A 16,651-nucleotide genomic window follows, 5' to 3' on the forward strand; every position below is an offset into this window, starting at 1 on the left:
AGGCACCCACACCGTTGGCCTGAGTAGTGTCAAATTGGACTCCACGGCAGCCCTGGCCGACCTCGACCTGTGGGTGAGATGGCGGGTAAATCGGAGTAGGTGACCATAATGACCCAAAACCCGAAAATCCGAAGTTGACAGATTTGGTACAAACTTGCCCCACAGGGAGAGAGTCGGACAGATTGCACAGCAAGGTAGACATGAGCAGCTTGAGCCCAAGGGCGTGGCGGTGACACCCCCCAAAACTTGGGCCTTTTCACCCAGTACTCACTTTTGGGCCTTTGACACCCATACCATTGGCCCCAGTAGTGTCAAATTGGACTCCACAGCAGCCCAGGCAGCCCTTGACCTGTGGGTGAGATGGCGGGTAAATCGGAGCAGGTGACCACTATGACCAAAAATCCAAAAAATCTCAAAGGAAATGTGGTGAACGGAGTTCCCCACATGTGCTTCTACGCAGTATTTCGGCTTGTAATATCGCCGTTGCAGTAAGGAGCGAGACAATAAGTGTAAATATGAGGGGACAGACAGCTGGCCTTCGGCCTCATAGTAAATATGTGTAGGTTAAGGAAACATTACGGCTGTACTACATGTATTTGTATCCGTAGGAAAGCACAATTTCGGGCTACGCACGGCAACCCTGCCTCAGCCAGAGGGGCGCTACTTTTCGGTACACCCCGCGGGTATTTAAGGCGGGTGTGAGGTCAGGTCAAGGTCAGTATCCTTCTAAGGCTCGGCCGGCCCACTCGCGTGTGTTGTATACCAGTGTATTGAAAATAAAAGTGCGGAACCGAAACCGACTGTCAATCTTCCCCGGAGTCACTAGCTCAGTAACAGCTTAGTTACATTGGTGAACCCGGAGTCTTGACTCGTCACCCAGCTCTGTCGGTTTTTTGTTTCTGGCACATTTCGACACAGCCGCCATACGCCATGTCCGTCCAACTTCCACCATTTCATTACGATGTCGACCTCTGGCTCGCACACATTGACGCCTGTTGGCCCACAAACGATGCCCAAGTGACCTCGCAGTATAAGTTCCGGCTAACCGTCGCGGCCCTCCCAGCGCAGATTGCGGCGCGAATTTCCACCTTCCTCACCGATCCCCCCCGCCATTGAACCGTACGACACCCTCAAAAAGGCGCTCATTCAAGCGTGCGGGAGGACTAAAGACTTAGCCATGGAAGAACTCCATAACCTCACCTACGACGGCGGCAGGCCCTCAGTCTTCCTGGAGCACATGAAGGCCATTGACGACTTCCCACAGCCTACCACAGTCCGAAAGTTGAGGCAATTCCTAGGATTTGTAAACTATTACCACCGGTTCATCCCGGGGGCTGCGGGCCTCCTCGCCCCGCTGTACGGTCTGCTGAAGGGAGCGAAGAAGCATTCGTCGAAGCCGCTGCAATGGTCCGCGACTGTAGATCAGGCCTTCCAGGCGGTTAAGCACCGCCTTGCGCAGTTGTCTCTCCTCGCGTATCCAGTGCCGGGAACGACGGCGGTACTCACGACAGACGCCTCGGCAGAGGCAGTGGGCGCCGTCCTCCAGCAGGAGGTACAGGGCGTCCTTACCCCGATGGCATTCTTCAGCAAACGGTTGAATGACGCCCAGCGCCACTACAGCGCTTTCGATCGAGAACTTCTCGCCATATACGAAGCGGTGTGTCACTTCAGCCATTTCCTGGAGGCCAGGACGTGTACAGATCACAAGCCCCTTACGTATGCTATGGAGAGACCAGGGAACAAACTAAAGCCGAGGGTCAGACGCCACCTCGCATATATATCCGAATTCACCACGGATATCAGGCATATTCCGGGTACGAATAACGCCGCGGCAGACGCACTGTCTCGTAGTGCCAACGTAATTACGCGTCCCGCAACGCTGGATTATGCTGCATAGCGCAGGCCCAAACGGAAGATGAGGAGTTACGGGAACTGCAACGAGGAACAACGTCGCTCCGTCTAGTGCTGCAGCAGACCGAGAGACTGGCGACCCCGTTGTGGTGTGACATCTCCACGGAACACGTGCCCCCTTACATCCCGGAAGCATTCCGCCAAACTGTGTTCCGCCATTTCCATGATATGGTCCACCCCGGAATCCTCGCTACACAGCGCCTAATTCAGAAATGGGCCGTGTGGCCAGGGATGAAGAGGGACCTCAATTCATGGGTGCGGACATGCATTCCGTGCCAGACAGCGAAGATCCATCGGCACACCAAGCTACCGCTGCATCAGATACCCACACCAACCCAGAGGTTCCACACTGTGCACATCGACATTGTGGGACCCCTCCCCCACCCTCACCTGCGTTGACAGAGCAACTAGATGGATGCAGGCGATCCCCATGGTGGAGAGTAACGCAGAGTGCACAGCGTTCCACTTTCTGCATGGTTGGGTGGCCAGTCTGGGGGCCCCGCGCACGATCATCACGGACCAGGGCCCGCAGTGGGAATCGAAGGCGTGGACAGATCTCCTACTATTCCTTGGCACCAGCAGGCAGCGGACCACGGCCTATCACCCTCAGGCCAACGGCATGGTGGAGCGTTTCCACAGGAGACTGAAGGAAGCCCTACGCGCCCAACCTCACCCAACGTCATGGGCGGACGCACTTCCAATCGTTCTCTTGAACATCCGTTCCACCGTTAAGGAGGAGCTCCAGCTCACGCCAGCGGAACTAGTCTACGGCGAAGATCTACGCCTACCCTCCCAATACACGCCTGCCCTTAACACGCACTCCGAGCTCGCGTTCATGCCTGCCCTTCGCCAAGCCATGAGGGCTTTCGCACCTCAGCCGCCTAAGCCTCCTGCAGCATCCGCCACTTACCGTCACCCCACGCTTATGTCGGCAGACAACGTGTTTCTCCGCGTCGATGCGCGCACTGGTTCCTTGGCACCTAGGTACACTGGCCCCCACCAGGTACTCGCACGCGCGGCCAAGCACGTCACCCTTAAGATCGATGATCGCCACTCGACGGTATCATGGGATCGAGTAAAGCCCGCCCACGTCGACGCAAGTGCCCAAGCACCCCTTACAGTTACTACCCCTCCTCCTCTCATGCCTCCCTCCCAGCCCTACCATTCACATCGCCCTTCTAATACCCCTCACCCTCCTCCTCACCCTACTCCACTTCACTCTCCGCACGCAATCGTCATACACCCTTTCCCTGAACGGAACGAGACAGTAACCCCCCTTCCCCCGCGTCTTTCCAATACTACTCCCCCTCCTCACCCGCATCCTCTCCGTCCACCTCACGCAGTCCTCGTTCATCCCGGGTCAACCCAAGACGAACTGGGACACCTCACTCCTCCGCGTTTCTCACCCCCTCCACCTCGTCCTTCAACACCACCTCCTCCTAACCCCGCTCCTCCCACCCCCTACTCTCATCAGGCAGAGCTGCCACCACAACACCCTCCGTAGCCGCTACCTGCCATTCAGGACCTTCCGCGATCCCCGCCGCCCACACAGGATACACAGGAGTCTGGCACGTTCCCCGCGGCGCTCAGTCCCCACCAGGAACACTTCCACATACCCTCCGGGGAAGGGGTGTTCAACCCGGAGGGCACGGTCTTGCAGTCGGGCCGGGTGTTGCGTAGGCCCCAGCGGTACCAGGTCAATACTGTGTCTCCTTCCTCATGGGGGGCCGATACCTGGTACGGTGTCACAGGCACCCTCTTCCTTCCCGTATGCGCGCCGCCCCCGTGCATTGTGTTTCCGGGCACTCCTCCCCGCTTGGACATCACGAGTCCACGCTTCGCAGGGGAAGGAGGGTGAAATGTGGTGAACGGAGTTCCCCACATGTGCTTTACGCAGTATTTCGGCTTGTAATATCGCCGTTGCAGTAAGGAGCGAGACAATAAGTGTAAATATGAGGGGACAGACAGCTGGCCTTCGGCCTCATAGTAAATATGTGTAGGTTAAGGAAACATTACGGCTGTACTACATGTATTTGTATCCGTAGGAAAGCACAATTTCGGGCTCCGCACGACAACCCTGCCTCAGCCAGAGGGGTGCTACTTTTCGGTACGCTCCGCGGGTATTTAAGGCGGGTGTGAGGTCAGGTCAAGGTCGTATCCTTCTAAGGCTCGGCCGGCCCACTCGCGTGTGTTGTATACCAGTGTCTTGAAAATAAAAGTGCGGAACTGAAACCGACTGCCAATCTTCCCCGGAGTCACTAGCTCAGTAACAGCTTAGTTACAGACCCCATGAATTTTGCCTTAAATCCGAAGGTGACCGATTTGGTCCAAACTTACCCCAAAGAGAGAGAGTCGGATACAGTGCAAAACAAAGTAGAAATCAGCAGCCTAAGCCCAAGGGCGTGGCGGTGGCACCCTTCCAAACTTGGGCCTTTTCACCCAGTATTCACTTCTGGGCCTCTGGCATCCATACTGCTGGCCTTAATGGTGTCAAATTGGACTCCACAGCAGCCCTGGAAGCCTTCAATCTGTGGGTGAGATGGCGGGTAAATCGGAGGTGACCAAAATGACCTAAAATCTAAAAAACTTAAAGGAGTAACCCTAAATATATTCCCGAAAATCCAAAGGTGACCGATTTGGTCCAATCTAGCCTCACAGGTAGAGAGTCGGACACATTGTACATTAAGGTACACATGAGCAGCCTAAGCCCAAGGGCGTGGCGGTGGCATCCCTCCAAACTTGGGCCTTTTCACCCAGTATTCACTTTTGGGCCTCTGGCACCCATACCGTTGGCCTAAATAGTGTCAAATTTTTCACCCAGTATTCACTTTTGGGCCTCTGGCACCCATACCGTTGGCCTAAATAGTGTCAAATTGGACTCTACAGCAGCCCTTGCCACCCTCAACCTGTGGGTGAGATGACGGGTAAATCGGAGTAGGTGACCACAATGACCCATAATCCAAAAAATCTGAACATGAATTTTACCGCAAATCCGAAGGTAACCGATTTGGTCCAAACTTGCCCCACAGGAAGACAGTCGGACACAGAGCACAGTAAGTAGACATGAGTAGCCTAAGCCCAAGGGCGTGGCGGTGATACCCCTCCAAACTTGGGTCAATTTCACCTAGTATTCACTTTTGGGCCTCTGGCACCCATACCGTTGGCCTGAGTGGTGTCAAATCTGACTCCACGGCAGCCCGGGACGCCCTCAACCTATGGGTGAAATGGCGAGTAAATCGGATTAGGTGACCAATATGACCAAAAATCCAAAAAATCTCAAAGGAGTAACCCCATGAATTTTCCCGAAACCCCGAAGGTGACCGATTTAGTCCAACTTTGCCCCACAGGGAGAGAGTCAGACACAGTTCACATCAAGGTGGACATGAGTAGCCTGAGCCAAAGGGCGCAGCGGTGGCACCACTCCAAACTTGAGCCTTTTCACCCAGTATTCACTTCTGGGCCTGTGGCACCTATACCGTTGGCCTGAGTAGTGTCAAATTGGACTCCACAGCAGCCCTGGCCATCCTCGACCTGTAGGTGAGATGGCTGGTAAATCGGAGCAGGTGACCAAAATGACCCCCCCCCAAAAAAAAAAAAAAATCTCAAATGAGTAACCAGTAAACATATTAGACAAAAAAAGAACACGAGGATGATTCAGTAGAGTCAGCAAGCTCCACTATTCTCTCAACTACCGGCCTCCACACACGATTTGACCACTACGTAGGCATAGCATCAATACCTGACCTCCACCTAGACAACAGACCATATTCCTTTTACAGTGTCAAATATAAACTCGGGCCATACATGGACAGTGATCATCTACACCTAATAATCGAACTCCCAAATCTAACAGTAACTCATCCCAGCACCACCTATTCATGCTGGCTCTTTATAAAATAAGATTGTCCAACATTCAAAACAGCACTTTTAAAACATCTTTCTCTAAATGGCTGGCACCAACCTGAACGACCACCCACACCAAGGTACAAAGTCATAATGGGCAGAAGCCTGTCTAAACACCCTAAAAGCTAAACAAAAGGTTTGTTATACATGATGACACAACCCAATATTAGCCAGTAGACTTTAATACAGATTCCTAAAAGCAGAATACGCACTCATCCTAACTACCACACGACAAATATCAGGGTCAAAATTCGTCAGCCAATAGACCATCTCTGCCTCCTCTTTACGCTCCCGGTAATTACTATCCTCCCTGAAGGGACACACTTTCTCTTTACCTACCTGCTTCATAAAGACGGAGCAAAGCTTTTAACCCAAGCATTCAAAGCAAAGTCCCTCACCTCACACCGTGTTTAAAAAACTCAGCATCCCCACCCACATCCTAAACACGATCCACCTATCAAAGACAATCTACATACATATATATACCAAAAGCTTTTTTCCCTTATAAGGGAGGTAGCCAAAAACAAAGGTATAAAAACCCCTCCCACCCATTCCATCCCTAACATACTCCACTCCCCTCCACCCTCTTCCCTCCCTCTTATCTTGGCACCTCCTGGATGACGGATCATCCCTGCATCTTACCCACTGCCTTGGGTCAGAAGTAGTGTCGCAAGACACAGCACATCAACAGCAAGGCCGCTTCATTAATTCAGCGACCCCCTCTCCATCCCTTCATGTAGAAAAGGAGAAGACGAGGAGAAATCCCTTCGGGTTGCGTCAATTTACTTCTCACACATACTCCCTCACCCCCCATCCCCCACCCACTCCCCCTCATGCATCACAGCATCATCCATACACAACCATTCTCCATTCACCCCTATCTTCTGTCCTCTCCCGTCCTTCCTCAACCGACATTCCCCTCTTTCCCAATGCCCCTTTTACCTCATCCATCTATCTTATCCTAGGTCTCCCCCTCATGTTCACTCCTTCCACTTCTGCCTTCCACACCTCTTTTATTAATTTTTCTTCACTCATTCTTTCCATGTGTCCAAACCATCCCAATACTCTTTCATCACCCCCGTTCTCCTTCTTACCTCCTCATTTCTCACACTATCCAGCTTAGTAACCAATCTAACAGGCAGAAAAAAACACTATCTCCACCCGTACTATCTCAGTCACGGTCGCTAGAATCCAGAAAAGCACTACAGGAAGAGCATTGTTGATTTCGCCCGGCCGAGGCCCCCTTCATCATTCTTTGCCAATTGAAACATCAAATTCGCGACATATACCGACGAAATCAAATTATACTCACCTTTTTCGTACACATACATGAAAACTTCGACTTAGCATCCCACGAAGGTTTATTATACAAACTAGCGACCGTAGGAATCCACTTACGTGGATACGGAACTACCTGGCAGGTCACCCCTTCTCCGTCTCTATAAGTAATAAGCTGACCAAACCTCACGAAAGACACAGATTACCCCAAGGATCAATTCTCAGCTCATTACTATTCGTCATCCTATTACCAAACCTCCTGCGTTCCTCAAACACATCCCTGCTAACATAAACAGACGAACTGAGACACAAACAAGCGCAGTTCCCTTATTGCGAAAAGACCAAGACCACCTTCAGACAGGGACAAACTTCTTCGATAGCTCACCTTTAGGAGTATGAAGATAAACGCTAAAAACGTACACTATTGTCATCTACACTAGAATAAAAGACTTCCTGTACCTCCTACTATCTAAATATTGGGTATGTCTGTTCCGATCGACTCCCAACTTACAGTACTAGACTTACAATTAAACGGTCCCATACTATCATGGAAGCATCATATATGATACCTAAGAACATCACTTCAAAAACATTTATCGAGTGTACGCTGGGGAGCAAACTGAGACATGCTTATAGAATTCTACCAGGCGTAGATCCTCAGCAAGATCCTGTATGGCAATACCATATACAACTCAATATTCACAACAACCCAACAAAAACAAAAAGCGATACAAAATACAACCCAACGCATCGCCACTTCCCGTGCATCACCAGCCATATCCGTACAGGTTGAAGCAGGTATATTACATCTGAATTGGATTCGACACCAACATAACATCATCACCTTCCACCGAATCATGCTATACCTATCAATTTATCCCCTCACTACAATACCCATCGTCCAACCTCGCATCCCCTCCTGCCCCATCCACTCCTAAGCGCTATTCTTAGGCCGAGTTCTCTTGTCATGCACCACCTTATTAATCCTTCACCCACTGAACTTTCCTACACCCACCATATCCCCTCTCCCACATAGATGTGATCTCCCAACCATGAAACACCTTACCCTCCATACCTCATTCAACAAAACACATGAAAGTTCCCGCGCCTCCAACTATTCCTTGAACTTATAACCCAACAATACCACAATAACATCCAAATTACACCAACGGGTCATCAACCAACTCTCATCCTCCTCCTCCACCGCTGCCATACATACAGTAATATAGATCCCCACTCACTATGGCGACATACAAAACACATACAACTCTAATAACAAAACTTTACACCATAATACATATCCAATAATCAATAGCAAACCTCAGAGACTCATAATCTTTCCTGATTCTCCTCCCCTCCTTCACTCATACATCTAACTGACTCCTAATATTTCAAACAAATTCCCTAATACATTTTCACAGAAAAAGAAAATGCATTCAACAACAATGAACTTCATCACACGTAGGTATCAAATAGACAACTCCATCGTTGACGCGGCTGTATCCCTAGGACATTCCTTACAGAATATAGAAGAACCATTCCGCAACTGCCACCTAACTAGTACTATGCAATTGCAAAACCAAATGGAACACATCACCGCGAAAAAACACAACAACTGTGCCTCGGGTCGTTACTCTGACTCTCGTGGGCGGGGAGTTGTGTGTGTGTGTGTGTGTGAAAGGTCATAGCATTACCCATAGATCGGTCATACGAGCTCTGAGCTCTCTTCCGGGAGGGAAATAGCTGTCGATCACGAGTCCAACACGTGATCCAAAGACCGAGGTGAATACACCACTATAGCCCTGTACAGAATCTCTTTCCTACATCCATTCACCGCCCCCCCCCCCTCCCCGATGACACTGAATGACAAAACTGGACATTTTCTTTTTAGCCCTATTTGGTTGAGGCCTTCCCGGAATGATCGTTACTGTCAACACTTTCATTGTCACCTTTCGAAACGTTTGTTATGTCCAAGCATTTGTGTATACCTTAGTTTCTACAACACGTTCATTTTAACTTCTCCCAAGTTTGTATTTACAAACCTTCCAGTTTCTGACAGATATTGATGTTTTTTTAATCATCGTTACTCTGACGAACTGGTCTTAACAGAATAGAACTACGAAATGCCAGACTAAAATAGGAACTATTGTGCAGGAGCTGCATCACTATCAGCTCATGCGCATCTGATTCAATTTTTATTGTTCACTAAAGAACATTCCAGTGTGGTGCACCGTAAAATCAAAATGAGTGAGAATACTTTTTCATGACACTTCGTAAGTCCCTACCATATTATCTTTATACATTAAAATTTATCTCATATTTTGGTTCTCACGAGACAAATTTATTCAGCTAAAGGAAACTTCAATCAAGCTTATGGACCCATTTCCGTCCGAGACGGAGCTCTTGTTTTCGTTCTGGCTGGCACTGGGCACTGGTCTCCATGGCACCACCTCAGCAGCAAAAAGGTGCCCATCTGGGCCAATCCCTTCAGCACCTAGTGCAGCGTTTCTCAACCTTTTTACCCTTGCGTAACCTTTAAGATAAATTGCATGTCTCAAAGAACTCTTGCGCAATATATATATATATATATATATATATATATATATATATATATATATATATATGTATACAATATCTTTCTCATTTTATTTTCAACGTATTAATAGGTTAGATAGGATGATGTCTATATTACATTATTACAATAACCAAGAATGTGTCGTGCGTGTTTAATTATATTGCATATATGAATTTAAATCAAAAATCAAAAAGTGCATTAACTTATCTCATTTGTTCTCGCGGAACCCTCAGGGATCTTTTGCAGAATCTTAGGGTTTCGGGGAACACTGGTTGAGAAACGCTGACCTAGTGTTACTCTTCTCTTTATTTTGGCTGGTGCCAGGCTATTTTATTCATGTACGTAGTGCCTATTCAGCGACAAAGGTGTTACAAGGGAAACCATATACAACAGGATAACTTTATATATTTTATTGGTCTCTATACAGACACAGGTAAACAGATAATTACACGTACGCATTTGGTACGAGTTGGGGTTTGGCACCTCGCTTGTTGAAAAAAAAAATCAATAACAATAGTTTGATAACATTAAGTATCAATAAATGTCAGTATAAAATGACAATAATCACGAAGAAAGAAAATTGAGATATATGAATCACACAAAATACAAGGACTTAAATCTTTGTGGTGTTGTAACGAAACTGACAAAATCATGGTGAAAGAATATTAATAGAAATGTTAAAACAAATACAATACCTTCCCCTTGAAGTTAGATTATAAAAAACTCGTTTATTTCTAATGACCATTTTCAACAATCGATGAGCACTTCATCACAAAAAAGAAATTCTAAACGAACGCGGTAAAACTTCACAAATAACAAAATCACAAAACCAGTACATAAAAAAATCGAGTAAGAAAAGAAGGTAAGACAAAATAATATATATCGTGACTCCACCCTGGGGTATTTTTTTGAAAAAATAGAATTGACTGGCACGCATGGGTGAAAGCGGCCACCCACTTATCGTTTTCTATGCAATACATCACGAAAAAAAGAAAAGAAAACGTTCCATAGAGCTCTTTCCGAAGACCTCATTGTCTCCTTCCATGTTCCTTCTTTGCTCGGGCGAAACCGAAGACCCCTTTGGCTGGACTCACACCACACCTATCCTTATCACCAGTTCGAGGGAAGATTCTGCTGAACTCCATCTTCCTCCCCCTTTCTGGTTACTATACTAGTTTTACCAGGAGTTGCTCAGAGGGAAATTCTCCTTCCTTGTTTAATGTTCCAAAAAACTCAAAATTTGTTAACAAGAGCTCCAGTTTTCCCTCGTGGTAATTCAAAAAATTTACCTTGAAATTTTACCCGCAAGAGCTCTAGCTTTTCCATGTGATAATTGAAGAATTTTAGATAAATTTCTGATTTTTTTCTTTTAGTAGTGCCCTTGTAGCAGCTCCATTGTCTTATACTTCAGCACACAAGTCATGCATGACTTAGATGCAGGTTCTAAAGCTGTCAAGACTCTAGATCCTACACAGTCCTCTAGTCACACTCAAACACTACTTATTTCGGCTTCCTACACTTTTGGTTAGTTCATGTAGGCTATATTTCTTAGTTTCTATGAGATTAGTGCACCGTTCCAAGTGCAAAATTAACATGCTATTCATAAATAATAGAAATCAAATTATACAGAAATTAGGTTAGAATATAAATAGATTAAGTGTTGCGGTCAGGTAATTATGTTCTTTGTTCGTCTTTAGCCAAATTTTCATCATGCAACACGCACACGCACACGCACACACACACATTTCGTCATCCTTCGTAAATCACGTGGTATTTTCCATTCTCAGTGTCTGAAGTATTAAAAAAACACAAAGCCAACGTCAACGCTCAAAAGGGACGTGGCAGAAACCGCCGAGCTATGAGCGGTATTTTCTACATACATACAGATTGTTATTGGTGTTTTGGTCGAGTTAAGATACATTGTTAGGTATGGGATCACCACCAGGCTTTGTTAGTGAAACGTGGAGTCTCCGAGGTAATGAGATGTGTCCTGTCTTCGGTCCGCCCTCCACGAGGGGGACTACACGAAGACTAGATTCCTTCTTTACACAGTGAAGGCGATGAGAAGGGATGTGGCGGTGGAGACGATATGGAGGGGAGTAGGAGGGAGGAAGTGTAGTACGCATCACATAACAAATGGAGGGAACATATGGAGGGAATTCGCTGTAAGGTTAAGGCAATTTGGTCTGGTAAATCGCCTTGTCCAGGCACTGCTGTGGCACTTTTCAACAAGGCACTGTCTGTCAAAAGGGGAACCAGGCACTGAACAAAGGCACACTCAACATTCAACATAAAAGAAACGTTACATCACATTTTTCCCTAAAGGCTCGTGGGCAACGCGGCCTCTCTTCTGGTGACGGGCAGCGCAGCACTAGAGCCAATACCGGCCGCGGTCCGGCAACTTCTTTTTGGATATACACGCGACCGGTCGTGGGTGATAGCCACGGGCGTGGAGCAACGTCCATCGGTGGACAGCGTAACGAGCGCGACGGTGAAACTCGTGGCCAGGGAGACTCCTGTGATGAGAGCTTTGGTCCGGTGTGGGGACCTGACATGCTGGTGAAGTCGCCCGTCCACCAGAACCTGGAATCCGGCCACACAGTCATGCTCGAGAGGCGCCCAGGCAATCAACAGCCCGTCCACGCCTACGCGCCGCGTAATACGGAGTTCGCGAGGTTTGGGCACGCAGGTCGGCGTGACGGGGGGAGAGCGGGAGTGTCGAGGGGGTTCTTCCGGCGGGGCCTGATTCGAAGGGACTGAGGATGAGGCGTCCGCGGCCAGCCGCCATTCTGGTGCCGCCTCGCAGTCCACAGCTTCGTCAAGAGGAGCGCTGCTCGTCTGTGCCGAAGGAATAATTAAGAATGAGATGTGAGAAAGGAAAGGGGAGAATGTGTGGAACAACTGGGTGAAAAAATAACATTAAGAACAAATTGGGAGCCACCTGTCTATGACAATATTGTTTAAAATCCTAATAAAATATAATGAAACATGCAAAAAGTCTTGATTCATATACAATTTACTCTGGTCAATCATCTCCTGCTGTCGTCCCCATCATTAATAGATGTGACTGGTAGGTAGTGAGATTGAAATAGTCAGGAATATTTTCCTATTCTCCTTTCTACCATCCACTAGTCACATTCATCGGAGTAGACAGCATGAAGTGAAGTTTACTATAACCAAAAGTGAAGTACACACAAGCATATTCCCTTAGAAATGATAGTGAGATTACATGTATGGGTCTAATGAAGACATGGCTCCTCTTATCCTCTAAACGTAACAACCAAACACCTAATACACGTGGGTAGAGCTTCTATAGAATCTAGCTTGTTAGAGCTAGAATTCTCAATCCATCCCCACGTTTATTCAATATTTATGTACTGTTGTTCTTTAACTTTCTCGAGACCACTTCAGCACTGAACAAAATCGTCATGGATTTGTGGCCCCATTTGTGTGATAGACTCCTCCCCAAAGGCTCAAGGACCCCAGGCTGGGAACCATTTCGTCAGAGCCACCACCTACTTTTCCCACCCCATTCTTTAACTGGTCGCTTAAGGCATGACAAGAGGGGCTCTATTCTGTATCCGTAACCCAAATCATAGTAAAAAATATTGCCTATATTGATAACACTGAGTCATGTGGTTCAATTATTTGTTATTGTGAACTACTTTTTCAGCATTTTCATTTAACCAGTCACACGTTATTTGGATAACATTCTGGTGCGGAGGAACTAAGTTATCTTAGAGATTAAAAGACTAAAATCGATCAGCTAACTTACCACCATTCTTCGGATTTTTCGGGAGTCAGACAAGTAGCTTCGACTCGAGAGCGTCCTGGTATCCGACGGCTGTAAAAACGGGGATATCGTGTTAACAAACCTTGGATTGAAAAGAATTATTAGATGAAACCGTAATCAAGGAGGAGTCTTGAATGACAGCCAATCAAGAAGAGGGAATAAATGTCTTTTCTAGGGGAAATTCAACTAAGGGAAGTGGAAGATTCAAATAAACAAGGAGGGAAATTCGAAGGTAATAATGTGATAATTTAGTAGCGAGTAGATGGAATAAGAAAGAATAAGTTACTTTCTAATAGGAGCAATTATTGATATATATTCTGAGCATAGCTGAAATTTTACTCTAGTTGTCAGTTCGAAAGACTGTGTTGGCCTTTTGATCAGAAAAATCGACAAAAATGGAAATGGGAACCAGATATTGTTTTGGGCAAACTGATTAGCCCCAGCATGCTAAAAGTTAGTCACAGGGTTAGGATGAGACAAAAAGGCACACAGAAAGGAACCCAAGCTGATGAAACAAAAAAACAAACAAACAAACAATAATGTATAGCAACAAAAACGTGTGATGTCCAAAAGCAGCCAACGCGTATTATGGAGCACGAACTTTTTTTTATTCTTTTTCTTTTGGCTATTTAGAAGCTTTCTAGCTACTAGCCAAGTTATTTCACAGATGTTTTGAGATTTCTAACATGGCTTAGCTAATTGGGTTATGTGTGAACTACAATAGCATTCTTCTTGTGTATGAATATTTCTTTTTAAATGTATGAAGTACATGAATATCTTGAGTATAATTTGCGTTTTGTGATAAAAATATATTTTACCCTATTTTTAAAGTATATGTTTTATAACTAGACTGCATAAATATATATATATATATATATATATATATATATATGTATATATGTATATATATAATATATGTATATATATATATATATATATATATATATATATATATATATATGATTGTACATATTGTGAAGAACAGAATGCAAAATCAAATAAATTTACCAGCCCTATGTTTCTCTAAAGTGTCTTTCTTTGCCATTTCCGTCAGTCTATTTCTTGTTATTATTGTTATTTCAGTATAGTAAGGCACAAAAAACTTGTCAAATAATGTTTTCAATAAATCATAAAAGAATTGATGTGAACGCAACACGCTAGATGAAATTAATCTGAATTTAGGTTTGAATATGCTCCTGGTAATATGAGATGACAATGCTGACTTTTTCAAACACACATGTGAGGAGAAGTGAATAGTGTAGAATAGTTACTGTGTACATAAGGTTATGGTATCAAGAAACGTTAGAGAACTGTTCGTTATGGGAAACATATAGAAACAGACTGAATTACTGGTCATCGTCATGCCTTCATTGTTTGTTAAATGTCCTTGAAAAGAAATGCAAAAATGGATATTTTGATCTAAGGTAAGCAGTGAAAGAGGAAGTAATGTCAGAATGATCCTATCTGCATCAAAATAAGTACAAAACAGGAGCTAAACTTACAGGGAGAATTCTAAAATGAACAGGGAAACGCAAAAGCTGCACAGAGGAAAAGGTTAAGTAACTAGGACAAGTACAGCAAAAGGAGCATTTAGATAGAAAGAAAAAAGATGCCGTGACAATGGTGCAGTGGGCAAGCTGTTACTAGAAAGACCAAACGTGTTACTATAGTCGTGACGAACAACGCCAAGATGATGATGGTGAAGATGGTGGTTGGTGGTGGTAGGTGACAAGCAGGACTCATTAGTTGTTAGTCAGGTGCACAACGGCGCCGATAGGACCGTAACCTTTCTGTTCCGCTTCCATAGTTGCGGTGTTTGCATGCGTCTAGTCCCGGACCCAGGGGCCATTACCGTCCTAGGTGGCGTTGGAGTCTGCGTGGAAGGCAAAGGGCTGGGAGATAACATAGTCATCCCCCTATAAGATGTCTTCGGAGAGGGATGTGGCGAGGGTTTTGGGGCAGATAGAAGCTTGGACTTCGGGCTGGTCTTAGGACTTGGCACTGGGGAAGGCTTGGGAGAGGTCGGAGGCGAGGGTTTGGGTGAGGATATCGGGTTGGTTCTGGGAGTGTGCCGTAGAATGTCAGGAAAGGCTTTCGGGGGATATTTTGTTGGAGTGCGAGGAGTTGGGACCGGCGCTGAAGGTCCGGAGGCTGCAGGAGAAGAGAGAGGACGGGGTATCCGGGATTTGCGACGATCCAACAGCAGCGATAGAGAGGTCGAGACGGGACCATGACTAGAAGATGGGCCATTCTTTGGAGTAACCGGAGGTGGCCCTGGGGCCATCTGAGGGTAAGAGAGTGTATGGCTATAGTTGCCAAGTGGAGGAAACAAATCTTTGCTAGTTAGTGAAGAACCATCACACCTCAATTCACCCAGGTTTAGGATATCCCCGGGTAGCTTTCAGAATCTCTGCCCCTCCATCTTTCGACATGACCTCAACTCGATGAGGACCATACATAAAAGAACGAGAGGGGTAGAGCTCGTGGGGTTGAATATAGGACAGATCAACAGTCGGACAGCGTGGTTTTCCCGGCATGCATGCCCCACACCAGAGAACAACCCCTTTCCGCGCCAGGTTCATGGCATTCATGACAAAGGCATTCTGTTATGCATGCAGTACTGTCATAATGCAAAAATGTACATGCTTTGTTCCATATGCACTGATGGCGTAGTCCACTTGCACAGAGACTTTCGGGCGCGTGTGCAATTGTTCTAACTGCAGGTGGAGTGTTGTTCTCTTGTATATGTGCATGTGTTTCGGTACACATAGGCAGATTTTAGTGTATGTGCACTTCCGTTAGTTATATGACGGTAGGTATTGTCTGCACTGGCAGAAACAAGCTATTTACAGAGGTGATAACTATTCTACAAGTGGGAGAAAGAAAAATCTTGTCTAGTATGATTCTAGAGAACATATCTAGCATAATATCTACTGTAGATGGGCTGAGAAAAGGAACTGATCATTCACTATTAAGAATAAAAAGTTTAGTAAAATATTTTTAATTGGATTCTTATTGACCCCAACTCTCAATGTCAGTTCAGTCTCTGCCCCATCAGTGTTGTTACCATAGGCAGCCAGGGGGAACTACGGTTACTGGTATGTATAGGAGCTAGAATATTTAAAGTATTCGGTTGCGAAAAAGTATTTTAGAAAGTGTTAGATGTTAAGATAGTAATTCCCAAGAGGAAA

At 46.1% G+C, this 16,651-nt stretch overlaps 1 protein-coding gene across 10 annotated transcripts in view; it reads right to left on the bottom strand.

Annotated features, from left to right (window-relative positions):
* Positions 1–10,062: 10,062 nt before the first annotated feature.
* The window catches only part of LOC143017827 (uncharacterized), a 582,072-nt gene continuing 575,483 nt past the window's right edge, over positions 10,063–16,651 (bottom strand). For 4 of the 10 annotated variants that reach the window (XM_076172755.1, XM_076172756.1, XM_076172757.1 and 1 more), the window contains 3 exons: positions 15,247–15,744; positions 13,443–13,511; positions 10,063–12,505 (listed from right to left, as the gene is read on the bottom strand). In XM_076172755.1, coding sequence (XP_076028870.1) covers positions 11,987–12,505; positions 13,443–13,511; positions 15,247–15,744 — 1,086 coding nt within the window. In that variant the 3' untranslated portion in view covers positions 10,063–11,986. Of the gene's footprint in view, positions 12,506–13,442; positions 13,512–15,246; positions 15,745–16,651 lie in introns of those variants that run through there. The other 6 variants (XM_076172762.1, XM_076172760.1, XM_076172761.1 and 3 more) reach the window with 4 other exon arrangements.

Source organism: Oratosquilla oratoria, chromosome 33 (genome assembly GCF_046742065.1).
Source record: "Oratosquilla oratoria isolate Oo_2021 chromosome 33, ASM4674206v1, whole genome shotgun sequence".
NCBI lineage: Eukaryota > Metazoa > Arthropoda > Malacostraca > Stomatopoda > Squillidae > Oratosquilla > Oratosquilla oratoria.